We start from the raw sequence: 19,276 nt of genomic DNA on the forward strand, positions 1-19,276 counted from the left end.
TAGGCAGGGTAGTTGTGATAGCGTGAAAAATTCTTGAGCGCAGGAGAAAGGTGATTATCTCCCGGTAGTCCTCCACGCCTTTTGCATCTGGATCTAGAGTGATGAACTGGTTATGTGCTGGAAAGAATTGCCTCTGATCGTCACCGTCATCACCACCAGCTCCTCCAACAGCAGCCATATCTGCACTAAACGAACCAAGTTAGATAACCGTTATGAAACTCACAAGTTCGCTTTATACCATGGGCGAAGTTGTGATCAAACATGTATAGGCGAAGTTAAAGGTGAGGCGAAGTTGGGAACAACTTCGCTTCATCTGTAAGTTCGTCTAATTAAATTTAAGTAAAATGATCAAGGCGAAGTTGATGTTAACTTCGCCTTATCACAACATCGCCTAGGCGAAGATAAGAGTTAGGCGAAATTAAGCTTCAGGCGAAGTTGTTGATAACTTCGCCTCAAGCGAAATTAAGCCCCAGGCGAAGTTGCGGATAACTTCGCCTAAACCCTAACTTCGCCTTCATCTGAATCGGCGACTGTTCAGATTCAAACGGCCAAAAATCCGATGATTTCGCACGATTTGACGATCCAGGAGAGAAGAACACAAAATATTAATGTTATTAAGACGAAAAGTTCGTCCATGAACACGTAACATAAGTTTGAAAAAACTCGGTTTTGAAGGTCCGACGACCCGAGGTCTCGAACCGGGTAAACACAACCATTAAAAGAACATGTTTGTGAGGTATATCGACAACACGTACCCTCAAGTGATAATCGAAACTGGAAACGAAGATCGAAATCGGAATAGAAAACAAGTTCGCCGGAAAATTCTTAAGTTCGCCGGTAAATACGGAGCTTAAGTTCGCTGATAATTTTGAAAATAATGATTTTTACTGTTTGAAAAATCCTTATATAGGGTCAGTGTAGTTCAGGCGAAGTTACGGATAACTTCGCCTAGGCGAAGTTAAGCATAAGTTCGCCTGATTCAACTACTTCGCCTATAATTTCAAAATCAAACCCTTTAAGTTTGAACATTTTGCAATAAACATTTTAAACTTCCAAAAAGAGTTAAACAAAAATGATCATGTCTAAGTAACCAGTTATAAAATAATATAACTACAAAAATAGGAAAAACTTATAAAAATTTAACGAATAAGGGATCAAATTTCAGTCTTGGTAGGGACAGCTATGTTTTAGAAAAGATCCTAACAGGAATCATACTAACTACGTGACTGTCACATAGATCCGTGTTTAGCTGTATTATGACATATAGAGACAGGTTGTAAGCAGGTAATATACTTAAGATGGTTTTCATCGTTTCTGTGATACGAGTTAGGTTCAATTAATCCTTAAAATTTAAGTGGGCAACAACTCAGAAATATTGATGCCTCCTATCTATTCTCAAAGCGTATTTGGCTTTCCCCAAGTCACCCCGAATTGACTTCGACCCATAGTGTCTGATTAACTTGTATGTATTCTTCTTCTGTTTCCCGTTCTTCTTCTTGCTCTAAGATAGAGAAGTCTTGATTTTATGATCACTAATATGTTACAATAACTTCATAAGTTTTTTTTTTTTTTTTTTTTTTAAACAACATAGACTTCAAAGTAGAAATTAACTGCAAGTCCCGAACCTGGATCACTGCAGTGTCTTGAAGCGCTTTCTTCACGGGAATCAGAACACACATGGGCTCGTGTATGACTGGGTAATCGCTTTTCTGCCTATCATTCGAAAAGATATATATGAAGACACGCAAAACTCTTAAGGAGTTTCCACGTAAAATCAAGTAAAATTAGTTTGTATCACATCTACTTTTACGCACCATAAAAAGTTACCATGACATACAATGATTGTCCTAAAGCCTTTTAAGCCTAATAACTTCACTAGTTAAGCACACACAATCAGTATATATATCATTTTTCAAGGTTAGATCAATTTTCCGTTTAACATAGCAAACGAACTTCTTACGAAGTAACAGACTTGAAAAGTAATTTCATTTCCCTTTTAAAATTTTTGACTTAAGTCACCCCGATCACGTCAAAGTCTTCAGGTAAACGGCAATCCTGAAGATCCAATGGATCAACTGGACCGACCACATACAAATATGTGTCCTTCTAACTAAGAATGACCGACTAATTTTCAGCGACAGAAAGAAAACACATCATAACCGCCCCGGTCACTTTCAGTCGTCTGGTTAATGGCGACCCTCATTCTCTACAAGTAGAAACGAGGACCAAAACATATCCGAGGATATGTCCATCAAACTGAGGTAACCGACTAATTTTAAGCAATAGTGACGTTTTTTTTTTTTTTTTTTTTTTTTACAAACGCAATAAAAACATGGTTACTCGGGATTGATCATCCCGTTCAGCTCAATTAGGTTTTGAAATCTGGATTTATCAAACGATTTTGTAAATAAATCAGCGTAATTTTCTAGCGTATCGACCTTTTCGACCTTGATCAGTTTCTTCTCAGCACAATCCCGTATGAAGTGATGACGAATGTCAATATGTTTAGTTTTACTATGCTTCACGGGATTGTTAATTACTGAGATGGCAGCAGTGTTATCAATTAAAATAGGAGTGAGTAAGAAATTCAGACCATAGTCGCGTAATTGTTGCTGAATCCACAAAACCTGAGAGCAGCAGTTGGATGCTGCCATATATTCAGCTTCGCACGTTGAGATTGCGACTGACGTCTGTTTCTTGCACTGCCAGGAAACTAATCTACCACCGAGAAACTGACATCCTCCTGTAGTCGACTTCCGACTCTGATTGCATCCTCCATAATCAGAATCCGTATACGCTACCAGTTCCACGTCTCCTCCCTTCGGGTACCACAACCCTAGCTTCGGCTTGCCTTTGAGATACCTCAAAATCCTCTTCACACCCTTCATGTGAGATTCCTTTGGGTTTGCCTGAAAACGAGCACAAAGACAAACAGAAAACATTATATCAGGCCTAGAAGCAGTTAAATACATCAAAGAACCTATTATAGCCCGATACAGAGTTGGGTCCACATCTGCGTCACCGTCTACTTCAGCTCCCAACTTGTGGTTGACGCAAATTGGAGTGTCAAATGGAGTAGAGTCCTCCATCTTGAAACGCTTGAGGACATCATGAACATATTTTGTTTGATGAATGAACATCCCATCCTTCTTTTGATCAACCTGCAATCCTAAAAAAAACGTTAGTTCACCCATAGCACTCATCTCGAATCTTTTCTTCATAACGGCCTCAAATTCCTGACACATGGAGACTCTTGATGCAGCAAATATGATGCCATCCACGTAGACTTGAACTAGCAAGAAGTCACTTCCATCTCTCTTCACAAACAAAGTACTGTCGATCAAACCCCTTTCAAAACCATTCTCTAGCAAGTAGTCCGATAACGTTGAATACCAGGCACGAGGTGCCTGATGTAATCCATACAGCGCCTTGCTCAACTTGTATACGTGATCAGGAAAGTCTGGGTCAGGAAAACCCGGAGGTTGCTCAACATACACAACCTCATCCACTTTCCCATTGAGGAACGCACTCTTCACGTCCAACTGAAACACTTTCATTTTCTTGAACGCAGCAAACGCCAAAAACAATCGTATCGCTTCCAACCTGGCCACCGGAGCGAACACCTCATTATAGTCAATCCCCTCTTGCTGATTAAATCCTTTAACGACCAGCCTCGCCTTGTTTCTTATAATGATCCCCTTTTCATCTCTCTTGCACTTGAACACCCATTTTGTGCCAATTGCATGCACATTCCTTGGTTTTTCAACCAAAGTCCAAACTTCCATCTTCTCGAATTGAGCCAACTCTTCTTGCATGGCCTCGACCCACGAGCTGTCCTTTAATGCCATTTGATAATTTTTCGGTTCAATCTGGCTTATAAAGCAGGTATACAGGCATTCATCGATTATTCCTGTCTCCTTAATGCTTGTATAAACACAGGTGTGCTCATTCAAGCTGCTTCTCGTTTGTACACCTGAGGACACATCACCAATCACATTGTCCAAAGGGTGATTTTTATGAATTCTCGTGGTCGGTACAGAACCGACATGCAAATTATCTTCCAAATTAGAAGAGATCTCATCAATGGTTGTGTCATGCTGAGAGTGAAAAGGATTGATAAATTCTTCTTCAGTTGAGGCAACAAGGGTATCAATAGTGTTTAATGAGGAAGGTTGACATTTTTCAATCAGCTGTCTTTGCAATAGATTTTCTTCCTCATTGAGCATCATCTTCGTCGCAGCTCTTTCTTCTTCTTCAGAAATCTCCAAATCCGGTACGTTAAACGACTTAAAAAGCTTAACATAGTCGAAAAGCTCAGCAGGTCCATTGCTTGGTTTTGGCGGTTGGTAACTTGTGATGTCAGTGTTACATACCACCTCCACCTTGCAAGTCGAAGTATTGAAGACACGCCTGTTGGGAGTCCCAACAACATAACCGACTAAGATTCCTTCATCGGCTACTTCTCCAAATTTCGAATTTGTCTTCAAGATCGAACAAGGAGACCCGAATGGTTCAAGACCACTCAAGTTGGGCTTCCTTCCATGCATAAGCTCGTAGCAAGTTTTACCAAGTCTCTTAACGGTTAACACTCTATTCAGAACATAGCAGGCTGTAGCGACTGCTTCAGCCCAGAACATCACAGGAAGCTTCGAATCTGCCAGCATAGTTCTGGCTCCTTCAATTAAAGTTCGGTTCTTCCTTTCAGCCACTCCATTCTGTTGCGGAGTATACGGAGCGCTGTATTGATGTTCAATTCCTTTCTGAAGACAGAAGATCTCCATTTCAAAATTCTTGAACTCTGTCCCATTGTCACTTCTGATGAACTTAACTGTTTTACTCATGACGTTCTCAACTTTAGTAATCAAACTCTTCACCATTTGAGCCGTCTCATCTTTCGATTTCAGAAAATATACCCACGAGTATCGCGAGTAGTCATCAGTGATCACCAAGCAGTAAGAAGTACCTCCTAGACTTTTTACATTCACTGGACCGAAGAGATCCATGTGAAGCAGTTCTAGAGTACTGGCAATTGAGTTGACCTTCTTGGTGAGATGGGATTTCTTGTGTTGCTTTCCCTTCTTGCATGCAATACATTTGTCTTCAAAGTTAAAACTTTTCAAGGGAACGCCCATCACAAGCCCATTTTTGACAATGTGGTTCATCTTCCGAAGATGAATGTGCCCCATTCTCCTGTGCCAAAGTTCGGATTCTGACTCGCTTGCTTTCGTCAACAAACATGATTCTCCCAAGGCCATTTCAGTAGACCTCATATCCATCACATACGTATTTGTATCACGTGGAGTTGTCATCACTATCCACTCTTCTGGTATCTGAAAACCAGGCTTCAACACGATTGCCTCATTCTTCGTGAAGTGAACAGTATACTCCTTATCACAAATCTGCGACACACTCAGCAGATTGTGCTTCAGCTCTTCCACAAAATTCACATTCTCAAGTGTCATCTTCCCATTGGACACCGTTCCTTTCCCAGTAATTCTTCCTCCACTTTCACCAGCAAAACTAACTCTGGCTCCCTGAACAGGTTTTAAGTCGTGCAACAAGTATTTGTTGCCCGTCATGTGCCGGGAACAGCCGCTATCTACAATCCAAAGACTGTGGGCAGCCCTGTTCAACTGTTCCTGCACAATAAAGCAAATGATTAGAATCTAGGGACCCAAGACCAATTGGTCTTGGATCTATACATCCCGTACTTCTGCTTTCCGACGTTAGCATTTGAATAATTCCTGTCAGTCCTAGTAGGAAATCTCATTGGAGATTGAATGTGAGTCCTTCCAAACCTATGTGTATTGAAAGTATTATATCTTACGGTTTGGTGATTAGCATTGTAAAACTGAGGTTTGTTTCTGTGAAAACCTGAATTAGTTACATTTTGAAACTTTAAAGGGTTTTCATTTTTAACAGTATTAAAATTACCAGTAGACTTATGCTCAGTTTTAATAGGCCTCCCACCTCTGAATTTCGGCGTCAGAGGACAATCTGCAACAAGATGTCCTACCTTATTACATCGAAAACAACACCTATACTCCATTTTCTTTTCAAATGTTGTTTTGGATGTAGAGGCAGTGTTACCAGCCGTTCGTCTCACATAAGGTGGGACGTACGGGTTGAGTGGAGTACTCTTTTTAGAAGTTTTATCTTTATCTCCACCAGTGGGTAACACAACCTTCTCTTTTGTCTTACCCGATTCGGACAACTTATCCGAATCCGATGAGACTGGACTCGTAACAGAAATATTTACACTTGAGACAGGCGAACTCGTTTCGCCACTACTAACACTTGAATCTTTACTTGTAACCTTGATAGGAACTGTCTGAGGAACTTCAAAATCAGCAGATTTCTGTACACTAGGGTTAAAAGTGTAATTATGGTTATACGGTGGTGGAACCTCGTGATAACCAATTCCTCCTCTCTTTGTAGAGGTACCTTGATCACTAACAAGATGATCAAGAATAGCTGAGGAATTTCGGAACTGCTCCAGTTTTCGGTTCAGTTCCACCACTTTCACCTGGTGGTCAGCAATCTGCTTTTCACGTTCAGCAATCAGTTTAGTCTTTTCTTCTAAAACCTCATAACTAAGATCAATAACTTCAATTTTCTCAGCAAGTTTAGTTTTTAAGCTTTTAACATCTTTTTCACATGCTTTAATTTTAACTTTGTAACTGTTTTCTCTTGCTTTTGTGTAGTGATGATCTTCTTTAAGAGTTTTAAATTCAGCATCTAAACGAACATACTGATCAGTCATGGTAGCAAGTTGCTCAGACAAATTCTCACAATTAGTACAACAAGATTTAGAACTTACCTCGGAGATTTGATCATTGTTATCTGCCATGAAAGCTTTTTCCTTACCAGCAGCTTTCTCTTCTCCGGTAGTCTTCTCACGTTCTTCATTCTCAACCTTAGCCATATTTGCCTGTTCATTATTTTCATTCAAATGCAGGTTCCAGTTGTATTCACCTGCTTCTCTGGACAGCATGGCATTGACTTCTTTAGTACTTCCAGTGTGCTGTGGGGACCGGCCCTGACCACGCTCAACTCTCTCGTTTCTGCAATCTTTGGCAAAGTGCCCGTTTTGTTGGCAATTATAGCACCTTACCTTGGACTTGTCGAACCCTGGTCTGCCACCAACAAACTTTCTCCCCGTCTTCCTCATGAACTTCTTCACTCGCCTCACTATCATGGCCATCTGCCATTGTAAATCCATCTCCTCCAGATCATCAGCATCGATCTGGTCGTAGTCTTCATCTAGCATTGCCGGATCAACTACTTTTCCTTGAATATAATTTTCATAAGAAGCAATAAATGAAGCATAGAGGCCAAACTGCTCTTCAGCAGATTTGACGCTCATTGGCATCTTTGAGTAATTATTGCTTGAGGAACTTGAAGATCCACCACTCTGGCTTGCTGTCTGTTGAGTACCACTTGATCCACTCGCAACAAAGCAAACATCCCCATTTGAATTTACTGACACATGCCCCTCCTGTGAAGAATTGGCACCCGTCTCACTTTTCGAGTAGTAGGCGGCAGAGTCAGTTTTTGAACTTGTATTGGAGTTCACTTTCGCACCATACATGCTTGGATCTTGAACCTGATCCATAGATGTTTCTTTCCTCACCATATTAAGCTCAAAAGTTCTGAGCTTGTTGACAGCGGTTTCAAGATCATAAGTAGAGAAGTCCTTGTCTTCTCTCATTAATACAGTATACATCTCCCATTTTGGTGGGAGAGCATCGAGAAGTTTTTCTACAATCTCTTCTTCTCGGTAGGAAATGGAGTAGTTACTCAATTCAGTCATGAGATGATAATATCGAGTGATAATATCATCAAGAGATTCGTTCTTTAAGTACTTAAAGACTGAAAATTGAGTTTTAAGCAGCTTTATCTTTGAGGCTCGAATGCCTACATTTCCTTCGAATCTGCTCTCAAGAGCTTCCCAAAGCTCTCTAGCCGATGTATACTTTCTGAAAGTATGGAGGATCTCCTGCGGAAGAGCCATTGTGATTGCCGCATGAGCCTTGCTTTCGGCTTCGTACATCTTCTTCTCCTCCTCTTCCATTTTACTGTATTTCTTTATTTGGTCTCGACCCTCATACTGCATGATTGGTGGAATATATCCATCTTGGATGCATACCCACATTTTTGCATCCTGGTACTTAACATACTGTATGAACCGATCCTTCCACGCAACAAAGTCGGTTCCTTTTAGCAATCTTGGGGCCTTTGTGGCTGACCCCGCTTCAACTTCCATCTTGACAAGCTCTGAGATGTTGATTGACGACATCCTTCTTGAAGACTAAGAAACCCGAAAAAATTCTGAAATGGGCGAAGTTAGAAAAATTTCTTCTAAACAGTACTGTAGGCGAAGTTAAGTATAACTTCGCTTAAGTAAAAACTTCGCTGGATCCTTGGTAAATTCGCGTAAATGGGCGAAGTTGAGAATAACTTCGCTTAGGATAAGCGAACTTAGAAAGTAAGCGAACTTGAAGAGAACTTCGCTGAACGAGGCTAACTTGAGAAGAACTTCGCTGAGTTAGGCGAAGTTGAGGAGGTAGGCGAAGTTATGAATAACTTCGCTTCTCCTTATATCTTCGCTGAAACCCTACGAAACCTGACGGCAACTTCGCCTGATGAACAGCAACTTCGCCTGACGAACTTGAACTTTCTGCAGATCTGAAAAACGGATTTTAACGACGATTTTGACGATTTGAAGGCTTAAACACACTGGTAGGAAGCTAGAATGAGCAAAAACACCACAAACTCGTCCCGGTAACACCCGAAATGGAACGAATTCTACACCCGCGTGAATATCCCGAACCTCACAATCGAGCAAATGCTCTGATACCAATTGTAGGTTCCTGGACGGATCGTACACGAGATATCCCGATATACACAGGTGCGGAATCCCTGTGTAGATCGTTACGGACGTAGAATGTTAGCTCACGAACACACGTACACACAATACGAACAACCACACGTTATATTGATAACTCAAACCGAGATGCTTACAGACTCACGTCAATAGACTCACACGTAACTGAACTCGATCAACCAAAACCTAAAATGACCAACAGAAAAACCGAGAATAAACAGTAACCCGTAGGTTACTTATATACACGACAACTTCGCCTCAGGAGAAGTTGTCAATAACTTCGCTCGTTGAACAAGTTCGCCTAAGCGAACTTGTCAACAACTTCGCTCGGTTAACAAGTTCGCCTAAGCGAACTTGTCAACAACTTCGCTGTTACACAAACAATTACATAAACAATATTACAGACTCGATTACAGACTTTATACATATGAACTACTGACATCTATGCACCAACAACGTTTTATCACTTTTAATGTTTTGTAAGACAATACCGAGTATTTAATTCCTGAGTTTTCTATAGATGAATATTTTAATCAAGAAAAGACTTACGCTACGCAACACATACTTTGATATATTTTCAAAACAGGTACCAACTATGGCCCCTAGGCCCATGGAGCCGAGTCTGACAAGTTTACATGATGATGCAATGCTTCGCACACTTGCTTGGGTTGTGATTTAATGCAACGAAACAAAGTCATAACATATGCATCATGTTAGTTAAAAGTTCATGAAAAGAATTAAACAACACATGATCTAGAGTTAGGAGCCATAACTTTTTTTTTGAAATTATGGAGGCACTATCTATACGGTGTTAAGTTTATCATCTATGATTAGGTGCCATAAGTTTGCCAGAAGGTTGGAGATGAAAACAAAACTTAAGGTAGAAAGCCATGCTAGCTAAAATGTGAGAATGATGGAGATGAAAACATATTTTCTATAGTATTGCAGACGGGAACAAAACAAGGTTACTATTAAAATAGATATCCACTTCCAAGGATCGATAATCTGCTTGTTCAAGTGTAGGGAGGAAGTTTCTTTTCTAAAATAGGCATTAGATCGAGTTATCATCAATTAAAGATTCAAGAAAAGATATTCCAAAGACTGCATTCCGAACAAGATATGGACATTATGCGTTCACAGTATTTCCGTTCGAATTGACTATCGATCCAACATAATTTATGGACATGATAAATCATATTTGTAAACACTAACTAGACAAGTTTATTACCATATTTAGAGGCGACATTCTTATCTATTCAAAATTCGAAGAGGATCATCAATCATCATAGGATTATACTTGAAATCCTTATAAACGAGAAACTATATGCTGAATTCTCAAAGTATGAATTCTGGTTAAATGACATACAATTTCTCGGCCGCATTTTGAATGAAAGTGGTCTTCAAGTAGGTCCCACGAAAGCTGAAGCTATTACTAAGTGGGAAAATCCAAAGACACCGACCTAAGTTAGAAATTTCTTATTGTTGGCAGGATATTACTGAAGATTCATTCAAAGTTTTTCCCAAATAACTTTCTCTTTTACTTCACTAACCCAAAAGACAGTCAAATTTAAATGATTACCAAAACAAGAGAAAGCATTTGAAACCTTGAAACAAAAGTTAACATATGCACCAATATTAACTTTGCTAGAAGGTTTAGATGAGTTTACAGGATGTTGAGATGCTTCGCACACTCGTATATGGGTTGTGATTTAATGCAACGAAACAAAGTCATAGCATATGCATCATGTTAGTTAAAAGTTTATGAAAAGAATTATACAACACATGATCTAGAGTTAGGTGCCATAATTTTCTCTTTGAAATTATGGAGGCACTATCCTACGGTATTAAGTTTATCATCTATAGTTAGGTGCCATAAGTTTTCCAGAAGGTTCGAGATGAAAACAAAACTTAAGGCTGAAAGCCATGCTAGCTAAAAATGGGAGAAGGGTGGAGATGAAAACAAATTTTCCATAGTATTGTAGATTGGAAAAAAAACGGGTTTAAAATAAAAGGAATAGCCCATATATGGCAGTTTAGGAACAAATTCTTCCTAAGTGTGAGAAATTTGGCGTTTTTAATATAAAAATTCGATTATGTTTTACTTACGAGGCCTAGACTTATTAGAAACTTATTCAAGTTGTTTAGTGATGACAATGAGTTTCTTCATATATTTATTGGTATGGAGTAGTCGACCAATGACGAAGGTAGGAGTACTTTTTATGGGCAATTGATTATAAACAATACATTTTCATGATAATTGAAGAGAAAGCGTGTCATTTTAAAGTACATTTTGGTAAAGCATTTGATTTGGTTAATTGGAGGTTTATTGACTAAGTCATGGATCAAACAAATTTTGATGAGAAGTGGAGAAGGTGAATTTTGGGTGCTTCATTTTTGGTTAACAATTTTTCCCACTAAAGAGTTTAATAAAACAAGAGTGCAAATATTAGTCCGTATAAAAACTGGTTGTCAATAAATAATTAAGTCGCTTTGAATGCGTCTTTTGGTGGCATGTTTACATTGGACAAAGCTATATTGGAACTTTTGTAAAGAATGTGTCTTTTGTGTTGATGTTTAAGGCCTCTAAGGAAATCTTGAAATTTTTGGGAAGAAATAGAATGAGAATTCTAAGGGCCAATATTGAAACAAAAAAAGAAGAAAATTCAACCGGTTGCTGGAAAGTATAGTTAGTTCTAAGAAGCTTGGAGGGCCGGGACTGGGAAGTTTACGACTGTTAAGTTTGGCTTTGATCGTTATATGGTAATCAGGGATGTGAAAGAAACAGACAAAAGTTGTCCGAAACCGAATAAATCGAAAAATTCAAACCGAAAAACTAAGCCGAAACAAAGAATGACGTTTTGGTTTTATGTTTTTGTAAAATCCGAACTAACGTTTCGATTTTGTTTTGCATGTATAAAACAAAAAAAACAAACCGATCGGAATTTCTAAATTTATATTTTTTATTTTTAAGTAATTTTTAAGAATTTCATAAATATGTATAATAGTTTATTAGTTAACAACTAACAAAATTATTTATACCTATATTAGTTATTTTCGGCAAAAAAAAATTTGACCTAAAATTTTCAAGCTTAAATTGCAAAAATCGAAACCGAACGGTTTTAAAAATCCAAAAACCGAAGTTTTGGTTTTTAGCTCAAAATCGCACCGAACTGCATCAAGCACACCCCTAATGATAACATAGAATCAGAAAAGAGGCAACTTCATTGTGGTGGAATGCATAAATGCAATTCATTTCACATGGTCGAATTGGGAAAAGAAAAGAAAAGAAAAACTAGAAGCCTAATATGGCATGTATTTTTTGTTCATGACATGTTTCAACTCATCAACCTAGAAAAAGAAGAAAATTAAATTTGTAGTTATAACTAACTATTAATGTGTAATGTAGACACTACCATTAGTTAAAAGCTACACCTTGTTTGGTTCAAATTTGAAGTCCTTTGTTGAAAATCAAGTCGATTATAGATAAGTAGGTAACTTGCAGGAGTCCACAAGTTTTGTATATTTTTTAACCGGAGAATTAGGTGAAAGAAGATAATGCCCATAGCCGATAGCCCATAGGTAGAGGCTAGACGGTGATAAAATGTAAGCCTACGTGTAGTGGAGGGTTATAAAATGGTGGGTGGGGGGGGGGGTTATTTTCCACACATCACGTCACGTCAGTAGGGGCAATTTTCATTTTAGAAGTGTAATGGTTTTGTAGTATTATCACATCGCCACGTCATCCTTTATTTATTATTTTATAATTAAATTAAACAAATAAAAAATGACTAAACTAAACAAATAATAATTCACTATATTAAATAAATAAAAGAATACATTCAAACAAAAAAAGTACACCAAAAAAACATATAAAACATACTAATTTAAGACTCGTCTTCGCGTTTGTCGTATTGTTGATTGTCTTCGTCTTCAACGGGACGATTATCCCAACGTGTTAAGCAAATCCGCCTTAAGTTGGTTATGTATCTCACTTGATGTGAGTTCGTGATTGTTTCGTGTTCGTTGTTTTCCAGTTGGTTTGGGAAATTGTTCTAGAACGCTCCCCAGTTTATGGTGTTGGCATATTGTTTTGTCATTGTCTTCTAAAATCATATTATGCAATATGATATTCGTATACATAACATCGCTCATTTTTGAAATCGACTATACACGACAGGGGTTTTTCACATAATGGCAACGTTTTTTTAAAACCTCGAAACACTCTTCATATCCTTTCGCGCGGACTCTTACTTCTTCTTAAAATATAATTTTCTTTCTTCAATCGGGCCTTGAAACGTTTTTACGATGATCAAGTACTCCGGATATATCCCATCTCCTAGATAATATCTGTGATGGTAGTAGGTACCGTTGGCATAAAACGGTAAGACCGGCATACTACGGGTTATGTAATACTCTAGCACGAGCGACGAGTTTAGAACGTTTATGTCGTTGTTTGACCCGACAGGGCCAAAGTAGGCTGACCAAACCCAATGGTCATGTGAATCAATGGCTTGAAGACTAACCGTTGGTAATTCATGGTCACCACGAGTGTATTAACCTCATCATGCGGTTGGACAGTTGCCCCACTCCCAATGCATTATACTTCCGATTATTTCGGGAAAAGAATGTTTACTTTCGTGTACATTGTATATGCGTCTTAGGTCATTTGAAGTTGGAATCCTCTAATAGCGAGGACAGTATATTGTTTATTCCTATATAAAAAAATAAATAAATAAAACAACTCAAATTAAAAACAAGTAGGTTAAAACACAATTAATTAAATATCCTCTTGTGTCGTGTTTCTGTATGCAAGGATGCGTAGCGCCGAAGTAAACTTTTGGATGCGCAGTGAATCCTAAATATCCTGTTGCGTCGCATTTTTCTTGAAAATACGGATACTCCCGCTCCAAATCTTCCGCAATGCACAAAAATAAACGTCTAGACATCCGAAATAGTTTAACTTTAGGAATTTATATCAAAATAGTTTAACGTCAAAACTTTAAAAATGGTTAATTATAGAGAAATATATATTTTCTAAACCATGTCTTTAAAAAATCCAAACATGACTAAAACTCTCATCATGATTTGTCATAATTGTTATTTCATTCAATATTTTGTTAAGATTAGTATTGTTATACTACTTAGGACTGTTTGCTGATTTGGTCTTGTCGGATCGCTTATTTCAAGTCTTTATTTTTATTTTCGTATTTTTACTTCCTTCTTATCGAGGTGAGTTTACATGCCCTTTTTTGCATTTACATATTTTGGGGGTAACATGTATACCATTATTAAAAGACTCACGTTTTTACTACATTTATTCAAATACAATTCAATTTCATGTTTATGCACGATTATTTTTATGCTATGTATATCTGCCTCATGATTATGTGCTTATATACTTAGAGCCCCTCTTCCATCAATAGTTATCCCCAAAGCGTCGACCACATGCCCTAGCATAGCCTTTCCCGCATGGACATTCACAATAGAGCCAGTGCGCTTGACAATATCTCCTTCTTCAATAGCAGTATCACTACCAAAGACAACAATCCCTACATTCTCATTCTCATTCTCAAGATTCAAGGCTATTCCTTTCACACCCCTGACACATTCAACCATTTCGTGTTTAGTTTTGGTTGGATCCTCATCCTCATATAAGTGTTGAGTCATTACCTGAGTAATTTGACTATGTGCCAAAGGAAAAAAAAAGGTCTATGTTTGTTATTCAAGTGATACAAGTTATTCAATTTACATATTCATATATGTTATGTATTTAAGCCTCATGATTATGAGATTATATGTTTATGTGTTTAATTTTGGTTTTGATGTAGTCAAAGACATGGAGTGGTTATTTGCACACAATCTCATATCTTGTGCAAAGAAAAAGCTATTGATATTCACATGACAAATAACAAGATCATTCGAATAGCCGAAGATAAAAAGGCTGGAAAGATTCGAATTATCTACAAGATAAAAGTCGGTCGTTGCTTAGCTTGCCTTGCATTCATGGCCTATGTGACCAAAGACCCAGAACCCAATAAGATGGAATAGTAGTCTGTGAGTTCAATTATGTATTTCCCGGCGAATTTCCGGGGATTCCGCCTGATAGGGAAGTAAAATTCATAATATATTTACTTCCAAGAACGGCACGAGTTTCTAAATCTTCATATATATTAGCACCCACAGAGATGAAGGAATTGAAGAAACATTTAGATGAACTGTTTGAGAAAGAATTCATTCGACCGAGTTCTTTACCATGGGGAGCTCCAATTCTGTTTGTTAAAAAGAAAGACAGATCAATGAGAATGTGCATTGATTACTCTGAGCTAAACAAGGTTACTATTAAAATAGATATCCACTTCCAAGGATCGATGATCTGCTTGTTCAAGTGTAGGGAGCAAGTTTCTTTTCTAGATAGGCCTTAGATCGAGTTATCATCAATTAAAGATTCAAGAAAAGATATTCCAAAGACTGCATTCCGAACAAGATATGGACATTATGCATTCACAGTATTTCCGTTCGAATTGACTATCGATCCAAAATAATTTATGGACATGATAAATCATATTTGTAAACACTACCTAGACAAGTTTGTTACCATATTTAGAGGCGACATTCTTATCTATTCAAAATTCGAAGAGGATCATCAATCATCATAGGTTTATACTTGAAATCCTTATAAACGAGAAACTATATGCTGAATTCTCAAAGTATGAATTCTGGTTAAATGACATACAATTTCTCGGCCGCATTTTGATTGAAAGTGGTCTTCAAGTAGGTCCCACGAAAGCTAAAGCTATTACTAAGTGGGAAAATCCAAAGACACCGACCTAAGTTAGAAATTTCTTATTGTTGGCAGGATATTACTGAAGATTCATTCAAAGTTTTTCCCAAATAACTTTCTCTTTGACTTCACTAACCCGAAAGACAGTCAAATTTAAATGATTACCAAAACAAGAGAAAGCATTTGAAACCTTGAAACAAAAGTTAACATATGCACCAATATTAACTTTGCTAGAAGGTTTAGATGAGTTTACAAGATGTTGCGATGCTTCGCTCACTCGTATATGGGTTGCGATTTAATGAAACGAAACAAAGTCATAGCATATGCATCATGTTAGTTAAAAGTTTATGAAAAAAATTATACAACACATGATCTGGAGTTAGGTGCCATAATTTTCTCTTTGAAATTATGGAGGCACTATCCTATGGTGTTAAGTTTATCATCTATAGTTAGGTGCCATAAGTTTGCCAGAAGGTTCGAGATGAAAACAAAACTTAAGGCTGAAAGCCATGCTAGCTAAAAATGGGAGAAGGTAGGATACCAAAAAGACCCAAATACCCTTAAGGACTACCCGAGGGTCACTCAAGAGTCCCTCATAAGACACCTGCGGGGCATACAAGTCATCCGCATAATCATTTGAGGAAGAAACACTTCCATAGCACATGCGGAAGCATCATAGCACCCTCAAAAGTCATCCGCAAGAAGGAATACCCTTCCGCGTAAATGACCACGAGGTAATGCTCCAGGACAGCTGTCATTAACTAATTACCTTCTAGAAGATTTACCGAGAGGCTTTCTTGGGCAATACATGATCCTTCGGCCAATCAGCCAATAACACCTGGCAAGGTCGTTATAACCGTGCACATGGCCAATATTCTCCCATTAACCAATGATAAAGAGACACGTGTCCAGGTTGTTATACATGCACATGCAACGTATAAACTGAACCAATCACATAAGGACACGCGTCCAGATGGTTATGTAGGTATCTTCTTATGGGACATCTGGCCCAACCACTTTCCCACCCCCTTCGGCTATAAATACCCTCTCAATCATCATGAGGTATTCATTCACTCCCACAGTACTCTTTCAATTTACTTAAGTGCTTATCTCCTACAGAACAATACTTATTCTCACGCCGGAGGGTGGTTACAGGAAGACCCCCCTCTTGTTCTTCCCGTAATGAGCTCACGGTGTCTGTTTTGCAGGTGTTCGTCACTGGACTTTAGGCAATTGGGTTCATATCGTTTGGCAGTTAACCGTATCCTACCCTGTTGACTTATGGGATCTAGGACCCATACTTGGGGAGTAGATCCGTGTTTCTTCATTGGCGTCATCCATGTTTTTTGTTAGAACATCAATTTTGTTTGCGAAGTTACGATATGAGCCAAATTCCTAAAGGGCCGACGGGGACCTCAGAGCAAACTCCACGTGTTACTAATCTAGAAACAAGTGAAAGTGTAACGTCATTGTTCACTCAGAATCTTACTCCTGAAGAACAAGATGATGTTGTGACACCCGGAGGTTTTACTTTGGGTGGTTCATCAACTCGAAAGCATTTTACCCCACTGGCAGACACTGCTCCAGTGGGTACGAGAAATGTAGTAACACCAGCTGGTACCCCTCCCAATGATCTAGGAGGAGTCACGGCTCAGAGAGGTTCCAATTTTGGATATCTTGGGCGAGTTATGAGAAATAATCGCCAGACTCACCTAGAATTGGACCTCGAGGAAAATTCAGGTGACTCAGCCCCGGCAAAAACTCATACAGCAAGCCATAGATCTGAAGAACTTTTGTCTCCAGATGAGTGGTACTGTATCCAACAGATGAGTGGAATGAACGATTTCATGCCCGTACCCTGAGCTATGACGACCCTCCTAGGAGATCTGTTTCTCCTCCGATAAGAGGAAGTCATATTCAGTACAGTCACCCAGAAGAACAATACCAGAAAGAAATTCCAAGGTTATGTCCTTGTTCCCGCGTAAATATGAGAGTACCGTCTTACGAAGAAAAACTAGATGGACACGACTCGACATATCATCCGGGAAGTAGTTATTACAGCGGGGACAACCGTTTTCTTCCATTTGGAGAGGCTAGTTATCCGCGATCGGTTATTCGCCAAGCAGAATATTATAGCAATGCGGAACACGATTTCTCCAAACCATATCGTCCGGAATCATTTGCAGAAAAATCAAAGTTTATTCCGACCATCGCGACAGCTCCGTTCCCGATAAACGCAAAAATACCATCCGTTGGGACATATAACGGGATGACGGACCCAAGTGATCACTTGCTGAGGTTCGAAGCGGTTGGAGGAGTCAGTGGTTGGACTCTTCCATACTGGTGTCATATGTTCGCATTGACATTTACTGGAGCTGCACGAGAATGGTTTGGAAAATTTCCTTGCGGACACATTAAGAGTTGGAAAGACTTCGTAGCAAAGTTTTCCCAACACTTTAGTCAACAAAAGAAACACACTCGTGACCCGTCTGAAATACTTGATGTAGTAAGGCAAAATAATGAATCCATTGAGGATTTCATTACCCGTTTCAATAATGAGAGCCTTAATATTGGCGGGGTTAGTGAAGACATGCTGAGGGGAGTATTCCGAAAGAATGTAAATAGTGACGCTCTAATTCGTACTCTAACCGGGAGAGATGGTATGCCAAAATCTTGGGACGAAATCATGACGTCAGCTAAGCTATTCGCAAGAACTGAGAAAACCTTGGGATCCGGCAGTCAAAAACAAGTGCCAAGAGTCGAATTCCAAACCCCAAGACCAAATCGACAGGCCAAGGGGCCAATTTGGTCTAGACTGCAACCAAGTACAGAAGCACCAAAGCAATTTGATGCGAGATCATTGATTAGCAACAAGAACAAACGTAACTTTCCCGCACGTTCTTCCAATAACAGTTGGACTCAGTTGTCAAAATCTCCATCTGAAATCCTCATGAAAGAGAATCTTACTTTCCGCAAGCCTCAACCATTACCAAGGAAATCATTCCTTGACAGTAATAAACGTTGTACGTACCATGATGACATAGGGCACAACACAAACGAATGTGTGGCCTTAAGAAATGAAATAGAGGCAGCGGTTAAAAACGGGAAGTTAAGCCATTTGTTCAAGAATGTAAGACCAGGGGCTGGTAAACCTCCCGCAAAGGACAACCAGGGCCCAGCCAAAAGGCAAATAAAAGATCTGAACATTCATATGATTCACGGAGGCCAGTAGACCAGCGGGAAGAGGAAAATATTTGAAGACGAAGAGTGGAAAAATGAGCCAGTCATTTTTCCTCGTATCAAAGGAGGACCATGTAACAAAAACCCTTTGATAATTACTGTCTTATTCGGACACTACCGGTCACAATATGTGTTCTTCGACACCGGTAGTACGTCCGACATTATGTATGAACAGTGCTTTGAACAGCTTGAGGAAGAGGATAAAGAACGATTACGACCCATTCACGCACCCATTTCTGGGTTTGGTGGGGAAATAATGCACCCGCGGGGTGTCATTACTTTCCCGGTCACACTTAGTGATGGAGTTCACTCAAGAACTGAAGAGGTTGAATTCTTAGTTTTACCGGCAACCTCTAAACATGATATTA

General features: G+C 38.9%; 1 protein-coding gene across 1 annotated transcript; it reads left to right on the top strand.

Moving 5' to 3' along the window:
- Window positions 1-17,655: 17,655 nt before the first annotated feature.
- Window positions 17,656-18,900, top strand: LOC143617071 (uncharacterized). Its single transcript, XM_077089731.1, has 2 exons — window positions 17,656-17,992; window positions 18,044-18,900. The coding sequence occupies exons 1-2, from the start codon at window positions 17,656-17,658 to the stop codon at window positions 18,898-18,900; spliced, it is 1,194 nt and encodes a 397-aa protein (XP_076945846.1).
- The last annotated feature ends 376 nt before the right edge of the window (window positions 18,901-19,276 follow it).

The sequence above is a fragment of the Bidens hawaiensis genome, unplaced genomic scaffold, assembly GCF_021521415.1.
Source record: "Bidens hawaiensis isolate Kalapana, Puna unplaced genomic scaffold, B.hawaiensis_p1.1 tig00052079_1, whole genome shotgun sequence".
Taxonomy (NCBI): Eukaryota; Viridiplantae; Streptophyta; class Magnoliopsida; order Asterales; family Asteraceae; genus Bidens; species Bidens hawaiensis.

Coding starts and splice junctions, on each gene's coding strand:
- LOC143617071 (XM_077089731.1), top strand. CDS start 17,656: ATGAGAGTACCGTCTTACGAAGAAAAACTAGATGGACACGACTCGACA. Junction 17,993..18,043: donor AGCGGTTGGAGGAGTCAGTG/GTTGGACTCTTC, acceptor CATTTACTGGAG/CTGCACGAGAATGGTTTGGA.